Consider the following 17950-nt stretch of genomic DNA (forward strand, 5'->3'; position numbering starts at 1 on the left):
GTAGCCTTTTCAAAAGAATTATTTAAGAAGGTTTCTATGGAAGCCCATTTCCACCTCAGAGAAAAATAGGAAAGTAATTGTGACTTTATTTCTCACAGAGTGATTTTGCAACAACTGTCGATTTATACACTACCATGTATACTGTATACACTACATATTTTTTTTTAAGAAATTGATACTTTTCATTTAGCAACGATGCTTTAAATAGACGTAAAACGACAGTAAAGACATTTATATTTTCTATTTTAAATAAATGATGTTCTTCTGAACTTCCTAATTATTAAAGAACACTGAAAAATGAACGGTTTCCATAACAGTATTACGCAGCAACTGTTTCAACACTGTTAATGATAAGAATTATGTCTTGATCACCAAATCAGCATATCTGAACAATTTCTGAAGGATTATATGACACTGAAGGCTATAGTAATGGATGCTGAACGTTTAGCTCTGCCACCACAGGAATAAATAACATTCAAAATACATCACAATAGAAAACAGTTATTAGTCATTTCACTGTATTTTGATCAAATAAATGCAGCCTTGGTGATCATAATGGTGAGTGCACACCAAAAGCAAATTATATAATTCGTGCAAGAATACATACAAAGTCAATGCAAAGATATGAATAGATGTGGATTCGCACTGGGTGACAAATGCGCGGTATGGTATCTTCCATGTAAGTTGAAAAATTTCAACTCGAGCAGAAAGTTCACATGACACGTTGTCGTGCAAGCCAATCAGTAAAGAACTTATTGAAACATCTATTTTGACAGAACCGGTTATATCAGAAATATGGAAGGCCAGTAGGTTTAAAAACACTTACATTTTAACACGTCAACAACATAAAATATATACATGTTCTTTATGTGTGAAAAATCTGCAAGTTTAATACTTGCAAAAAAACACGTATTTAACACATAAAATACCCATATAATATGCAGATTTTACATGTTGGTGATGTGTTAAAATTCACGTAAACCATTTGGACTTCCATATTGGAAAATGGAGGAAAGCATTATGCAATGAATTTATTCTTGCGAGTGATACAAAAATCATCCCGCAAGTAATCTAGAGCAATAATGCGATGAGAATATTCGCTTCGTGTTTGGTGTACACACAGCATAATGGTGTGTTCACACCAAACGCGAAGCGAATATGCTCATTACATCAATCGCTGTAGATTACTCGCAGAAAGTTTTTTGCGTGACTCGCGTGAATAACAACATTGCACGATCAACTATGTTGGAGATAACTACATGCTGCTTTGTACCTGTTGTGGAAGTCCCAAATACACCGGAAAGCCAAATGCTGACGTGTCTGGCTTTACACTACCATCCAGAGGTGGATGAGTATTAATCCTGAATTAATGTGTGCCTTACATTTTACTACTGTATATACACTGACTTTATTTTTTTATATTGATAGCAGCATCTCTGTAGCCATGCTAATAAACTACAACTACAACTGATTTTAACTGTTTTATACTGTATGCTCTAGATACCTATACAATCAATTTCAGGCTACAGTAATGCTCACTTCCATTTTCTGATACATCTGAACATGTCAATAAGCCTTTCGCTGATTGGCTTTTGCGAGAACGAGTCATGTGAATTTTCTGCTCAGGTTAAAAATTTTTATTTTGCACGGAAGGTGCAACTGAGGCGAATATTGCAGTTTCGCGGCAAACGTATCAAACATTTCGCGTCATTCATACCACCCGACGTGAATTTGCCTCTGTTTGCATCTTTGCATTGACTTTGTATGCAATCTACTTGTGCGAATAATTAAATTTGCGTTTATGTGAACACACCATAAGACTTTCAAATACATAAAAAATATCAGTCACGCCAACTGTAGTGTAGCTTCATATTTCACAATGTGATTTTATTTCTTATTTTAAACTTCATCTCACAATTGCCTTTTTATATTACTCTGAGGTAAAAACTGGCTTCTATAGGGATCTTTTAGTTCGTATCCATAAAAATAAGAGGAATAACTGAAAAATGCCACTTTTTATAATAAAATAAAAGTGGTACTTATTCTTTAACCATAGACACTTAAAGGTAAAGGTGTAGCTCCAAAAACCTGCTTTTGTGTCTGGATTCATTGAATACAAATGTGTGCTAAAAAGATAAACCAGCAGCACAAACGTCAACTTATACGAATGAGGCTTCAGCATCTCAATCATTTGGCGCAGTACAAAAACTCTAGTCACATCACAACTTTTATCCACACTTGTTTTCAAAAAACAGACGCTGTAAACAAAACACTGCAGATCTTCCAAGAACTTAGACTTCACTCTCTGGCATATAAAGTGCTACATAAAAAACGTAAAGTTTTGACATCAAACCGAAACTCTGACTTAACACTTATATACAATTTTTATAAGCAGAGAAGTTTTATCACGTTGATTCAACTGACATTTATGGTCAGGATGGATCCCGGTCAGACGAAGGTCTTTTGATGTATCAGTACCCTGCGATAAAGTCATGGACCATGAAGCTGTTCGTTCATAGATGCAGCTGGGCTTTGAATACTAATACTTCAGACCAATCTGAGCTGATTTCTGTAGAGGTAAGACGGAGAGAATGCCAAGCATAAAACCCAGAAGAAAATCCAGGGTTACGGCTGGCATTTTGTGAGTGAATTCACAAGCAGCTAACACTCTCATTTTTGCTGCTTTTGGACAGATGGTGGTTTTTATTGGGAAGGGGCAGAGAGAAATCCCCATTGCCTATTGATCCAGTGAGCGGCAGGTGTGTGGACTGATAGGCCAGCGGTGGAATGGTGTTGACCAGAATTAGTTGTAGCGGTTTCTTCTCCTCATGAAACTGGCATCGGATGTACCTGGCAAAAGCCGAGCGGTAAGTCTTGTTGAAGAGCGTGTAAACCAGCGGGTTAACGGCGGAGGAAAGGTAACCGACCCACACAAACACATTCAACAGTCCGTTCATCACGTCTGCATCGCACGTGGCTGGCTCGCAAACCACCGCTAAAACGTTGGTGATGAAAAACGGACACCACATGACCACGAACAGGAAGAAGACCACGCCCAGAACTTTGGAGGCTTTTTGCTCGTTGCTGATGGACTGCACCGTGTGCCGTCCGAAAGGTGGCGTCACGACCCCCGACTCTGCCCCCGGCTCACGACTCAACGAGCGCCGTAAAAACAGTTTTTTCTCTGAGGGCGAGAATGAGGGTCCAGGGAGGAAGTTGAGAGTGAATCCCGCGCTCCATTTGGGCCTGGGCACCAACTGGTCAAGGCAGAGCGTAGCCTCACTCTGCAGCGCACTGATAGTCAGGAAGTAGGTCACCACCATAATGGTCAGTGGCACAAAGAAAGCCACAAAGGACCCAATCAGCACAAAAGAGTTGTCAGTCAATAGGCAGCTGCCATCCTTGAAAACTTTGGTGTGATCGCGCAGACCCAGCACTGGGATTGGCATGGAGATGCCTGCAGAAAGACAGGGGGAAAAAAGAAAGTGCATTTCTAGTTTAGTTTAGTCTGCAGAAATTGTGACAGACCAAAAAACAAGGTGGCATAGAAACAAAGCAACAGAGGAGAAATGATGACAGTTGCTTATTTCGCACAAACACAAAAGCAGCAAAGTTTTGTGACCTGCAGTTTGTCTGTGACATATGCAGCTGTTCTATTTGTGTCCTTTTAGCAGTTCATTTGTACAAGCAGACATTAATGAATCATAGCTCAAGCAGTGCTATAAATAATACACTTTCATAAATTACAAATTAGCATGCAATTCATTCTTCTTTTTAATGGTGTTAATACAATTAGAAAGTCTTACATAACTGTTTCATTCTGTTCTGTGATTTTTTTTATCACTAAATGATGGAAAGGAAGACCCTCTTAATTGAGAATTCAGAAATTGAGAAAATTAGCTTCACTGTGAATAATAATACTCAATTATTATAATAGTAATAATAAACCAATTTTACACTTAATTAACAGCTTTAATAATAATAAACAACATAAGGTATCAAAAAGAATGGTTTTGTTATGGGTCATTTTAGTATTGCTTTCATAGATAACATGTTAACATCAATTTCATCCATTTTTATTTTGAAAATGTGTCAATATAGTCCTTTTATTTTGTTCTGTGTAGGGCTGTCACTAACAATTATTTTGGTAATCGAGTAATCGGTTGGAAAAAATAAATATATATGTGTGTATATATATATATATATATATATATATATATATATATATATATATACACACACATACATACATACACTGAGACTTTTCTGCTCATTAAGGTTGCGTTTATTTGATTAAAAACACAGAAACAAACTGTAATATTGTGAAATGTTAATGCAATTTAGAATTGTGGTTTTCTATTTTTATATATTTTAAAATATAATTTATTCCTGTGATGCAAAGCTGAATTTTCAGCATCATTACTCCAGTCTTCAGTGTCACATGATCCTTCAGAAATCATTCTAATATTCTGATTTATTATCAATGTTGGAAACAGTTGTGCTGCTTAAAAAGTTTTTGGAACCTGCAATACTTTTTTCAGGATTCTTTGATAAATAAAACATTAAAAAGAACAAAGTTTGGGCCAGTCATTTTTTTCCCTTTTTGAAAGAAATTATTACTTTTATTCAGCAAGGATGTGTTAAATTGATAAAAAGTGATAGTTAAGACTTATACTGTTAGAAAAGATTTCTATTTTGAATAAATGCTGTGCTTTTTAACTTTTAATTCATCAAAGAATCCTGAAAAAAGTATCACAGGTTCTAAAAAAATATTAAGCAGCACAACTCTTTCCAACATGGATAATAAAAGTAATAAAGCTGCATATTAGAATGATTTCTGAAGGATCATGTGACACTGAAGACTGGAGTAATGGCTGATGAAAATTCAGCTTTGCGTCACAGAAATAAATTATATTTGAAAGTATTTTAATAAGTTATTTTGAATTGCAATAATATTTCATAATATTACTTTTTATGTATTTTTAAACAAATAAATGGAGCTTTGATGAGCATAAGAGACTTTTTTAAGAACATTAAAATCTTACTGACCCCAAACTTTTGAGCGGCAGAATGTACATATTTATTTGTTTATTTATTTTTGTAGTAATAAAAATAAACCCAAGTGAACAGTAGTCTTTAAAATAACTTAAAATGCATATATAATAGCAATGAGGCAATATCAGTTAATTCAAATAAAGTATTAAAAGCAAGTAATCACATGGGTTTACTGAACAAAACTTTTAAAATACATAATGTATTATAAACAACAGAGCTAGCGTACATTACGCATTGTAACAAATTATTGCAGAGGGTGTCAACGGCCGCAATTTAATCCTTGTTCAACATTTAAGTCAAATGTCCACTTAATCTTTAATATTTAGCTATTTCTTTACGAAAGAAATGCTACAGCCACTGTAACTTCTTGAATATGTGGACATCAAAACGTGTAAACTCAGAGTGAGGGTTTGAGCTTTTATTTTGAAATCATGATAAACATTTAGCATATTATGAGAGATATTAATGTATTCTCCTGTTTGCATAGGTTTATAAATGATTTAGTGAATCATAGTGAATTCACAATAGCATTATGCTTTATTATGATTTTTAAATAGGCTTAATTTATCATTCAGCCCTGGAAACGGTCTAATAATGTGTTTTGTGGATTCTCGTCCGTGGAATGCACCACTTCTGGTATTTTACTTGACACAGACAAAATTCAATCAAGGAATTGAATCAAGGAATTGTGACAGCCCTAGTTCTGTGATTTTTTTTTTATCAGTAAATGATGAAAATAGATTCTCTTAATTGATCATTTTTGTATAAATCAAACACAAGAATGAAGTTTATCACAAATGGGATTAATTTTCATTAATCATCATCATTACCAATATTGTTATTAATTAACAGCCTAATTAATAGAACCGCTATAATAGCACTTTCATAGATGACACATTAACATGCAATTTGTTTTTATTCTGATAATGTGTTTTGAAAATTTGACATTTAATTCTGCTCTGAGTTTTTTTTCTCCAGTAAATGATAGAAAAGTGTGGGTTACATATCATTTTGAAGATAACAAGCCATACATTCATTAGGACAAGAAAAAGCTGGCTAAGAAAAGTATTAGTCTATAAACAATTTCTTATTTCTAAGGAAAACACACGTTGTACACAAACAACAGTTAAACAGTACATTCTGTCTGATATTCATTCATCACATCATGTTTCAATGCTTCAAACAGCTCTTGGCTCGTGATCATGTGTAAACACTTTTCACTAATTGTTTCAAGCACTACTACATAATTTATTTACAAATCATTAAACTGTTTTAAACTGAGAGCGCAGGTGGCGTATATTTATTAAAAACATGCTGGGCGGCTCAATGGGAACCCCTGTGATTGATGGATCTCTTGCTCAAGGACAGGCTCATATTATTCTACTTACTGAGACACATTGCTTATGCTCAGGCAGCAAAAATGTCTGTCTTTGTCACATGCCTTTGAGTCACTTCACAGTAATTGATGAGACTTTTTTTCTGTCATCGCCTACAACGGTTTGAGGCGTAACTTCAATAGCACAGCTATTTACAACCATTAGCGCTCAGCCTGTATAATGTTGTATATGATATACTTCTCATTTCCGCTGGCATCTTGCAAATGGAAAGCTCGTATCGCTCAAGGACAAACTTTCAGTGAAACTGCCATGGTGATAAGACATTTCCATGGCAACAGTAAATCTCTGCAAATCGTGTCTGATCTCTGGGGTTTGTTGGGGGGAAACCGAGCTGGTAAGGACGGGCGGGTGGGGGGGTGCCATGATGGACCCTGTGCTTCCGGACGATGCGCCTGGCATTGGCTGTGCATCTACGGATAACTGCAGGCCTTGGATGACTATGATAAGAACCGCAGAGTGGGAAAAAATGGATGTCGCCGCCTTTCAAAATCTGAGAGGAGGATGAGGAGATTAAAAAATATATATCGGTAAGGTTTCTCCTTCAAAACTGAGTTTAAAGTGGGGTTACTTTATCTTGCTCACTATCAACCTCCTCTGGCATCACATTTCTCATCCTTTCCTGGAGATAAGAGTAAACAGAGTTGAAAGCTAGAAAAGCAGCATTATAATGTAAGTTGTGATGGTGCTTTACTCAAATCCACTGACAGCTCTCAACCTCTGGGTTGCATCTTCACAATGGATTTATTCACAATCATCTCAGTAATAGATGTGATGTGCTGACTGACATTTGAAGGATTAGTTCACTCCAAAATTCAAATTTCCTGATAATTTACTCACCCCTGTGTCATTCGAGATGTCATTTATTTATTTCTTCAGTCGAAAAGAAAGGTTTTTGAGGAAAGCATTCTAGAACTTTTTTCCATATAATGGACTTCAATGGTGATCAACAGTTGAAGGTCCAAATTGTAGTTTCAATGCAGCTTCAAAGGGCTCTAGCGATCCCAGATGAGAAATAATGGTCTTATCTAGTGAAACATCTGTAATTTTTTTTCTAAAAAAAAAATCTAATTTGTATACTTTTTAACCACAAATGCTCATCTTGCACTAGTTCTGCGTCCACAACCTCACGCAATACTTAGTCACGCTGGAAAGGTCACGCATGATGTAGGCAAAAGTATTCAGTGTTTACAAAGCGAACGTGACCTTTCCAACGTGATTACCTAATGCATGAAGTCGTGGTTAAAAAGTATACAAATTTTAATTAAACCTAAGACCCTTATTCCTCGGCTGGGATCATGTAGAGCCCTTTGAAGCTGCATTGAAACTTCAATTTGTATCTTCAACCGTTGATCCCCATTGAAATCCACTGTACTGAGAAAGAAAGACATGAACATCTTGGATGACATGGGGGTGAGTAGATTATCAGGAAATTTTCATTCAGGAGTGAACTAATCCTATAGGGCAAGACACCAAAGGTAAAACGGGTAAAATATTTTGTCTAACAGATGTCACCATAAATTTGTCAATTAATCACAGTACATTAAGACAATTGTTTTGCATTACAGTTTTCTGAAATGTTATGTTTAAAGATCTAGATAAGACATAACCTTATTAAATATGCTCTGATTTGCATGTCTTTCCAAAACAGAAATTTAAACAATGGACTCAGGCCCCGATATACATAAAGCGAAATTGAAGAACAAACTGAAATCCAACCAAAACCATTGTTTTTTCAAGCACTAGTCAGTTTTGAGATTTCAGCCTGTAATGATTACATAAGATGTCTTCTTTCAGACAAGTGGAGAAGCCAAAATACACATTGTTAAAATACAAGTATTTGTTTTATTCCGCTCTATCTGTCTCTGTAGATTTCAATTGAAATACATACTTTTTGTACATGTTTTTTTTTTCTCGTTCACTGAGCCAGATATCTCAACTTCAGAGGCACGTACTGCAGCCTTTGCAGTTCTTTTTCGTTCTTTGTTTAGGGGTAAAAACTAGTTTGAAATACGTGAGCAGTGCTATACTGTTAGCAAACATCCCAAATGATCAACAGTCTGATGAAAGCAACAAAACACAACAAAATTGGAGAAAACAGCAAGCATTTTTTTTTATTAAAAGCATCTGATCTGCACTTCTGTTAATTTACATCACGTGTATTTACATGGAACTTTATTTAATATATTGCCTAAAAGCAATCAGCAGTATTAAACATGAAAATCTGTGTCAGTGTCTATTTCATCAAAAGCACAACTTTATTTGCTACTATAAAATGGCTCTCCACTTTGTTCATTTACCCACATTTACCCTTTGTTCATTTCGCCTCCAAGGACTCAACAGACGAAATGAACCCAAAAAAAAAATAGGGTTGCCAGGTTTTTACAACAAAACCCGCCCAATCTCTACTCAAAACTAGCGTTTTGAAAGTGTTCCACTGTTAAAAATCACATTCCGCAGGGTGAAATACACGTATTTGATGGGGTTCCCTTGGTAAAATTCGCATTCCACGTTATTGCGGTCGCTTCAACCCGCGGACATAAAACAATCCACGGCAACAGTGTAAAAGTAGTCCAATTCTGTGGGAAAACCGTAGACTTGGCAACACTGCGGAAAAGAGTTCCGCATGAAAGGGGGCAAAGCCTCCGCGCACATCTCCTATGAGGTAATCGTCACGGACCAATGGTAGCACGAATAAAGTTTTCTGGAAACCTCACTTTGGCAAGCTGTTTCAAACTCCAAAAACAAACTCTGTTTTGTCTGAAGTGTCTTACCTTAAAGCAGACTGAGAGCTGTTTATCATCAAGAGGAAGGGGGATAAGGCTGATCTGTTTTGTTTGCATTACAAATACTTGGATAAATGGATTCTCATACGCAGGAAAAATAACACCTACCATGTCAAAACTATTCAAATTTTGCGTGTTTATGCTATCTTGGTGCTAATCGGCTTCTCGACTGATAATTACAAAAGCACTTTTTTGTTTTAACAACCAGACTTGCTGTTTTTTGAAAAGCATCTGACTCATGCTCAAAGAGCCCTAATCGCTGAAATGTTGGTAGATCTACTTTGATCCCAAAACGACACATAATTACCATCTGAAAGTCTTCTTTGCTTTAAAGCAGCACTAACTCTCTGCTCTTTGACTACTCTAAAGCTCACTGAGGCTTAAGACTGGAGTTCTGGGAACTGAAGATGTATCCAAAAGTGTACCAGCACAGTTAAACCACTTTATTAGTGCTGATATTTTAGTTCTATATCGGTCTCTATTGACTGTAGTTATATTGGCTTTGCATTATAAATGTGTTTCATTAGACTGTTATGTTTTTCTTTTTGCATTACTGGGATGTAAATGGCATTGTGGCATTCACTTTATTACATTTTCTGCTCATAATATCCTTTTCTGTCTGTCCTGCATGCAGATCGAACAACAGAGCTGGTCTGAGGTCATTTTGAAGAATATCAGGGATATTTTAATCAGAGCTTGTACGTTTCTTCAACTTCAGGCACAGCAGAGGTTGCTTTTTATTAAAGCTAATAGATTTCTTTTTCTTCGTTTATATGAAGGTCACACCAAAAATGTCCTGAAAACTTTTTTCCATGCCTTCATTATTTTTGCTACTTTAAAAAAAAAAAACTATCAACAGTAAAGTCTTTTAACAAACAAACAAACAGATAGATAGATATTATTTATCTAGATAGATATTATATAGATGTATTTTATGATCTGTAAAATGCAACTCTTCAGAGAAATCCTACAGTTCTTACAAATTCTTTGGTTTTTCAGTATTTTTGAACCTTTTCCAACAATGACTGTATGATTTTGAGATCCATTTTTTCACACTGAGGCATTACCGCGGGAAGTAGGGGTGCTGAGGGTGCTGCAGCACCCCCTGGCTCGGAGCAAAAGAAAAAATGGGGGTGCTGGGGGTGCGGTGTTAAAAATACATAAATGTGAAATTTGTAACAATAAATAACAAACTACTTTTATTAATTCGAATAATCTTTACAATTCATAAAAAATAAGAAACAAAACAAAAATAAAATAAAAAAACAGAATGACAATAAACAACAATTGCCGCGTGACGTCACTGCATCCATCATTGAAGATTAAAAATACACCAGCAAGTACGCAACACTTTTTGGTTAACAATCTTCTTTGTTGTAGTACATTTTTTATTCACAAATGTAGATTTTTTTGAAAACTGCCCCTTCCTTCCCTCATTTCATTAATGATCTTAAAATTATTACTTCATCTCTGTGTACCTTACAAATGAGGCTATTATACACTAGCTAATTTTTTTTTACTGAGTTTAGTGATTTATAATATTTTATAACCCCTTTGCAAAGTCAGTTAAATATTTTTTTATTTATCATTTTTTTATTTTCATTATTTATTTTATTGTAATATTCTTTTATTTTGATTTTGTAACTCAAATTTGTTTGCTACTGTGTATACCTTGCGGTTGTGTCTGCCTTGTGTACTTGCGGTTGTGTATTTTGAAATTTCTATTTTGGGTAATTTAAAGCCTGTTTGATTGGTACATTTTTTGATTTTCAATAAAAAAAAAAAAAAAAAATTAAATAAAAAATACTCCAGCAAATATGGCACAAATGCATTTCAGATTTTTTCTTGAAGCCCAAACAAAATAAAAATAGACCGAGCCTTGAGCTGGCGGATCGGTCGTATAAGGAAGCAGGCCTGAGCTTATGACTGTGTTATTTCAAATGGTTATCTTATAAACCTTTAAGTTTGCAAGCTCACTTTTATATTAACATTTGTTGCCATGACTTAATTTGTCCCATGTAACGCGTCTGTACACAAATAAAAAATGAACGAGCATGTCTAGCTATTTAAAAAAAAAAAAACGAGAAACTGCAAGAGAGTCAGCCGCAAATAATATATCACATTATCGTACCTTTTCGTGGATCAAAACTAATGCTTAAGTTGATTTAATATGCATAAAACATTAAACTTGAAGGGGAAAAAATCTAATAAACTGATTTGGTGCAAAATAAAAAATAAAGTCTTTGTATTTTCCCCTTTGTGGCTCGATCATTATTATTTATGAATATTAATTAATATGAAACTGAAGTTTTTTGTTAATAAAATTTGTAACGCAGTTTGTTGTTCATTATTATTAAAACATAATTCATAAAGTAGTAGCCTACAATGAAAAATTCGCTTTTATCAAACATCTAACTCAACAAAAAGAAGACGAAGTCTAGCAATAGTTCTCGTCAGCGGCTGCTTGGAAACGCGCGGCGCTCCCACAGAGCTGTCCCGTGTTCAGCTGAAATAAATGTATTTTATTTCTGCCTTATAAAACTGACTAAAGGACCAAGCCTGTGTATTGCACACTCATTACTTTACATTATATTTAGTAGTATTTAGCCATTTAGTCCAAAGCCAAAAGTGGACAAAAGAAGCTATAAAAAAAAAAAAAAAGAGCAACTTTTTTTTACTTGCAACTTCGCTCTTGGCAACCCCCATATTTTTTTTTGTTCCTCAGCCCCCCCTGCTCAAAATACGTTCCCGCGGCTATGCACTGAGGACAACTGAGGGACTCATATGCAACTATTACAGAAGGTTCAAATGCTCACTTATGGTTCAGAAGGAAAAACCATGGGGGTGAAAAGTTTTTAAATTTGAAGAGCAGGGTCAATTTAACTTATTTTGTCTTCTAGGAAACATGTAACTACCTGTTGTAGCCTCTGAAGGCCAGTACTAAATGAAAAAATATGATATTTAGGCAAAATAAGAAAAAAGTACACAATTCCATTCTGTTCAAAAGTTTTTACCCCCGGTTCTTAATGCATAGTTTTTCCTTCTAAAGCATCAGTGAGTGTTTGAACCTTCAGTAATAGTTGCATATGAGTCACTTAGTTGTCTGCAGTGTGAAAAGATGGATGTCAAAATCATACAGTCATTGTTTGAAAGGGTTCAAATACACAATAATGCTTGAAAACCAAATCATTTATAAATTCAACTATTATTTTTGTGTAATATCTTATTTAGGTCAGTACTAAATAAACAATAACATGAATTTATGTGATCTCTCTTATTTTGGTAAAATAACATTTTGCAGATTCTGAAAGGGGGATGTAAACTTTTGACCTCAACTATAGGTAGGTAGATAGATAGAAAATGTTATTTGTGTCTATTTTAAGATCTATAAAATGCAAGCTAGAAATGAGTCTTAGCAAAGATGGAACCATTTTATTTCACAAATGTTTAAAATGTAATTTCCACCAGAGTATGCTATTAAACACAACACATGATTTGAGATGTGGAAATAACACTGTGCATGCTAGAAATATTCATGACTTCAGCATTCAATGACCCAGACCTGTAAAATTCATTAATTTTTAGCTTTCCATTATGCAATTTTTTTCTCTTCTCAATTATTTCTTCCTTGTGGTGCGCCATTGACATAATCAGCAGGATACTGATGAAGCTGCAGTCACTACTGCAGGTCTCATTGTTGCCTCTCAGCTCCAATCTATAATATAACTTAATATTGCTGCAATTTTACTTCTCATTTACAGATACCCAATTCTCTCCCCCACTTATGTATTCAATAGCCAATCACCTTTCCTCTGGTGAATGACAAAAGGCATGGTGGTTTATTAGCCACTGATTTCTCTAGTCCCGTAAGCAATTCAAATTCAAGTACACATAAACATAAGCGTTTAAAGACTCTCTTTGGAACGCTCTTCGTTTTAAAAGCGGCTCTTAACAGCCAAGGTCATCTCAAACCAATAAGGGACATTTTCTAGGATTTTGTTCAGATAATGTTATCATGCATATGCATTAGATCAGAGTCATGACTTATCAAACAGAATGTCATGCCGCATGTTGATGGCATCAGGTGTACCTGCTGAGATGGTCCACACGGCCGTGATCTTGGCCCGGGCACGGGAGCGTGAGTTTGACCGATTGTGTCGGATGGGGTTACGGATGGCCACATAACGGTCCAAGGAGATAGCGCACAGGTGCATAATGGAGGCGGTGGAAAAGAGAACATCCAAGTAGATCCACATGGGACACAGTGATGCAGGGAGGGGCCAGGAGTAACCTGAAGAAGAGACAGACAGCCAGAGAATCAGGCCCAAGGAATAAATCTGACAACAAAAGCCTTTAGAAATATTGACTTTCCTCTGTTACATGCTAATGGACCCTGTGAGATAATTTCATGGGCCTCATCCACTAAGCTGAGTGATTTCACTGGAAGGCATGACTGTGATGAGCTCTTGAGAACAGCACAAGAGATTAACTATCACTGACAGTGTTTTCAGTTGATGTGCTGATGAAAAACAGTTTAATTTCTACAACACTACATCCATCCATCCATCTATCCTTCCATCCACTAAGGCTGGGCGACAAATGATATCATATCGAGATTGCAATTAAATTTATGTTGATAAAGATGATAAACTCTGGACATTTTAGTCAATATAGAATAATCTAATAGTCTCTCACACAGCAGAAATAAAAGCCAGTATTTTACATAAAACGCCCACTGATTTGAATGTCTTAGTGTCAATATATGAGGACATGAACATATTAACTTCATCTCCAGAGCTGCTTTGAGAGTCACTTCTTCATCCTCACTGTTTTGCTGCCTCAAGTGTTCATTTCTGTTGGAAACTGCAGTGATATGTACTTATTGGTATGTATTTCGCGTCTTGTGAAAAAGTTTCCACAGTATGTTTTCATCATGAGACCAGGTAGGATAATAAACACACAATTGCGACAGTATATGGTGGATGTGTGTTTTTCCAAGTAATCTCCAGGAAATAAATGAAATTATGATAACTGACATATCATTTATTACAGTATGTAAATTATTATGAGAAATGAGGAAAAAAAGTGTTTGTAGTATATAAACCAATCATAAAATTGTTTGTTAGGAAAATATAGGAAAAAATATTATAGGAAACAAATTATTGATTATTATTACGCAGTCTATTTTAATTCTTAGCCAAATAAAAGTAATAGAAAGTCAGAGATCAAAACTGGTATTACATTTGACATTTCAGTCTCCTTCACTTCTGAAATGATTCTAATTTTTCAACCAAAATATTTTTCATTATCATTTCATATAGTTCTGTTGTGCTGCATCTTGTTTGACAATAAAAATGTAACGTTTCTGTTATGTAAATTAATTTATATGTATTATATCAAACTGATCAAACTGTTAAAAGTTGTAATAATTAATTTCATTAGATGCCATTTTAAATAAATATGTATTGAATCATAAAACACAGAATCGAGAAAAAAAAATTAATGGAAAAATTATATAATTTAGGGGAAAATAAAATGGATTTCATGGGGCCTTAAATTAAAAGGTATTTACTCTGTGGAAATTAATTGTGAACAGTGTTGTTTTCGTCAACGATGACGATGACGAAATCATTTCGTTGACGCAACTTTTTTTCATGACGATAACGAGACGATGACGAGATAAAAATGGCTCGTTGATGACTAAAACATGACGAGACGTGTGTGAGTTTTCGTTGGCGAGACGAGAATAGACGAAAATGTTAGTGGGTGGTCCGTCAGACGTTTAAAATGCACCACATTTCTGCTTATTGTGCATGCCAATTAAAACCTAAGAAGTATCTGCCGCTATGGCAAGCCGTTTCAGCATTAAATACTCTTTGCCATACTAGTAGGCTATGGCAAGCCGTTTTAGCATTCTATCCTTGTTTGGTTACGCCCACCACCTGGCGTGCAGTGCACAACGTGCTCAACATGTCACATTGTTGTCACTCAGACAGACAGACGATTAACCATGATGGCGGCAGTTTGCACATTATTTCAAATATATGTCTTATGTCTAAAACCATTCCTTCATTATTGTAATTATTGGTGAAAATAGTCCATCTGGAAGCTCACATTGTGTTGAACTATAGATCTGCTATTTTCACAACTTATAAGTGACACTACCCAACAGCAAAATACTTACTGACCTACATTAATTTGTTAAAAGACTACTTTCCCCCCTTTTTTTGACTAAAACTAGACTAAAACCTTTATGACTTTTTGTCGACTAAAATTGGACTAAAACTATCACATATAGAAGTGACTAAAATGTGACTAAAACTAATAAGCATTTTAGTCCAAAAGACTAAGACTAAATCTAAGATGGTTGTCAAAAACAACACTGATTGTGAACAATCAAAGTTATATTTACATTTACTTTCAAGGTCTAACAAACTTATGGAAAGTATTAAAATGAATATTTTTGGCCATATTGCCTATATTTATCTACAGTCTTAAAAATAAAGGTTCCAAAAGGGTTTTTGCAGTGATGCCATAGAAGAACCTTTTTTGGTTCCCCAAAGAACCTTTCAGTAAACAGTTCCTAAAATAACCAATTTGAATAACATTTTATAAATCTAAAGAACCTTTTTTGCATTTGAAAGGTTCCATGGATGTTCAAGGTTCTTCACAGAAACATGGATGCCAATAAAGAACCTTTATTTTTAAGAGTCTATCTATCATCTATCCATCTATCTATCTTTATATAGTCTGTATAGCCACAGTGTCACTCTGTCCTTCTATCTAAAGACTTCTATTCTGCCATCCAGCCATCCAAGCTACTGGTGAGGAGTTAGCTGAGTTTTGTGAGTGCAATAGCGTTAGCTCACTCCGCTCTGGGCAGTCAGGCAGAAAATCATCAGAGAAACTGTAAATTTTAGTCTTAACACTCCTGGCACTTTGTACAGAACACACATAGACACAAACTGTGAAGGGAAGAAATATTGAATTAATAATACATTTACAGCAGTTTTCAGTTAATGTCAGGTACTTATAAAAGGAGTGCTTTCACTAGATTTTTTTTGTCACTGACAAAAGACTGAAATGAAGCACAAAGGCTAAGCCAAAAGAGCCAACACAAATGAAGTGCTACAAAGAAAATAGTCTTTCAAGGGAAAAGGAAATGAGGTAGAAAAATATAGAGAAAGAAACGGGTGAGAGGATAACAGGAGGAGGAGCTGTAGGAAATGGGATGCATGCAGAGAGAGGAAGCGAAGGGAAGAACGGTCATATGTGGGTGAATGAATGTATATGGCTTGTGTGCAAAAATATGATAAAGACCATCAATCACCAAAACAAAGATCACACAACCAAGTTTTAGAAACATCACTCCTCATCAGAATTCACTCAGGTTTGATATTGGATTTTACCTCAGCAGAGCCACAGTATTACTTCAGTTTCCCTGTGTTTTGTGTTTACCGTGTTTCTGCAACGTGACAGAAAATCTGTGGTTTCTCTACAGTTCAATTCAATGCTCGAAAACAGATTCTGTGAATTTCTCTGCAGAAGAAAATATCAGTTCGAGTTTCAGCTAAAATTCGGTCTGTGGTTTGATAAATGCATGCAGCCGCATAGGAGATAAACTGTGAGAAAATAACATTATCTTAGCTTTGAAAAACTCCCACACTCTCCTGCGTTCACTATCAACTGAGGTATAAAAAGAAGTCTGGGTGACACACTAGCTAAAGATAGAGGTGTTTTTACTACGAACATGAGATGCAGACTGCCATCATCACAGCTTAAACATAAACATATTTGGTATTAGCCATGTGTCAATACACAGGCTGAAATTACTGGTAATCTCTGTGAATATGGTTAGACCTGGGTGGTTTGACCAAAAATCTGTATCATGTTTTTTCTGGCGGTTTCACAGTTTATCACAATTTTTTCCCTAACTGTGACTTTATATGAATCAGAATTTTCATCGTCTGACAAATGATGTAAATATCAAGATTTAAAAGCAAAAACATTAAACATAACTGCACGAAACACAAACAGCAGACGGGCTGAATGAGATGTAAATTCACTCTCTGACAGCAGGTGGCACTTATTAATACAACTAGTCCGAAGGAATCGCGAGACGTCACGGCCGTCATGACGTCTCACAACTGAATTTGTGAGACCATCTTCCGCCCAGAACTCCCTCCACGAGGAAACTGTACGCCTTGAAGTGGAGACTCTTCACTTCTTGGTGCGGAAACCGCCAGCTTCATCCAGCTAACTGTCAGGTTGGTACAGTTCTGGAGTTCATGCGGGCATGCCTCTCCGCAGGGTTAACCCACTCCACCCTGAAGGTTTTTGTGGCACTATTTCGTTTTACCACGCCCTTTTTGGTGGCTCTCAGTGGGCACACGCCCATTTTTACATGTTTCCTCCACGGTGCGCTGGGGTTGAGGCCTTCAGTACGGTTCCCGTATGGCAGGCTTTCATCCTCCTCCCTTTCGGCCGGTAGAAGCTTAACTGTATGTGTCCAGTGTGAGCACTGGACGCATACGTCCACATAATTTTTCTGTGGCAGAAGGCTGACCAACTTCTGGTCTGTTATGGCTCTCCGAGGAGAGGCCGTCCAGCTGCTAAGCCTTCCATAAGTCAGTGGTTTGGGATGCCATCACGGTAGCCTATGAGCCTCTGGTCTCCCCTCACCCTTGGGAGTCAAGGCTCATTCTACCAGAAGTG

At 36.0% G+C, this 17950-nt stretch overlaps 1 protein-coding gene across 1 annotated transcript; it reads right to left on the reverse strand.

The window, feature by feature from the left end:
* Nucleotides 1–1796: 1796 nt before the first annotated feature.
* htr2aa (5-hydroxytryptamine (serotonin) receptor 2A, genome duplicate a) lies at nucleotides 1797–13521 on the reverse strand. Its single transcript, XM_073846098.1, has 2 exons — nucleotides 13326–13521; nucleotides 1797–3457 (listed from the first exon to the last, which is right to left on the reverse strand). The coding sequence occupies exons 1-2, from the start codon at nucleotides 13489–13491 to the stop codon at nucleotides 2652–2654; spliced, it is 972 nt and encodes a 323-aa protein (XP_073702199.1). The 5' UTR covers nucleotides 13492–13521; the 3' UTR covers nucleotides 1797–2651.
* Nucleotides 13522–17950: the final 4429 nt, after the last annotated feature.

This window comes from Garra rufa, chromosome 8 (genome assembly GCF_049309525.1).
Source record: "Garra rufa chromosome 8, GarRuf1.0, whole genome shotgun sequence".
Lineage (NCBI taxonomy): Eukaryota > Metazoa > Chordata > Actinopteri > Cypriniformes > Cyprinidae > Garra > Garra rufa.

Bases quoted from the DNA above. Each gene is read 5' to 3' on its own strand.
- htr2aa (XM_073846098.1), bottom strand. From the start codon at position 13,491: ATGTGGATCTACTTGGATGTTCTCTTTTCCACCGCCTCCATTATGCAC. The intron at 3,458-13,325 runs GTACACCTGATG...GTCTTTCTGCAG, and splicing joins CGTGTGGACCATCTCAGCAG to GCATCTCCATGCCAATCCCA.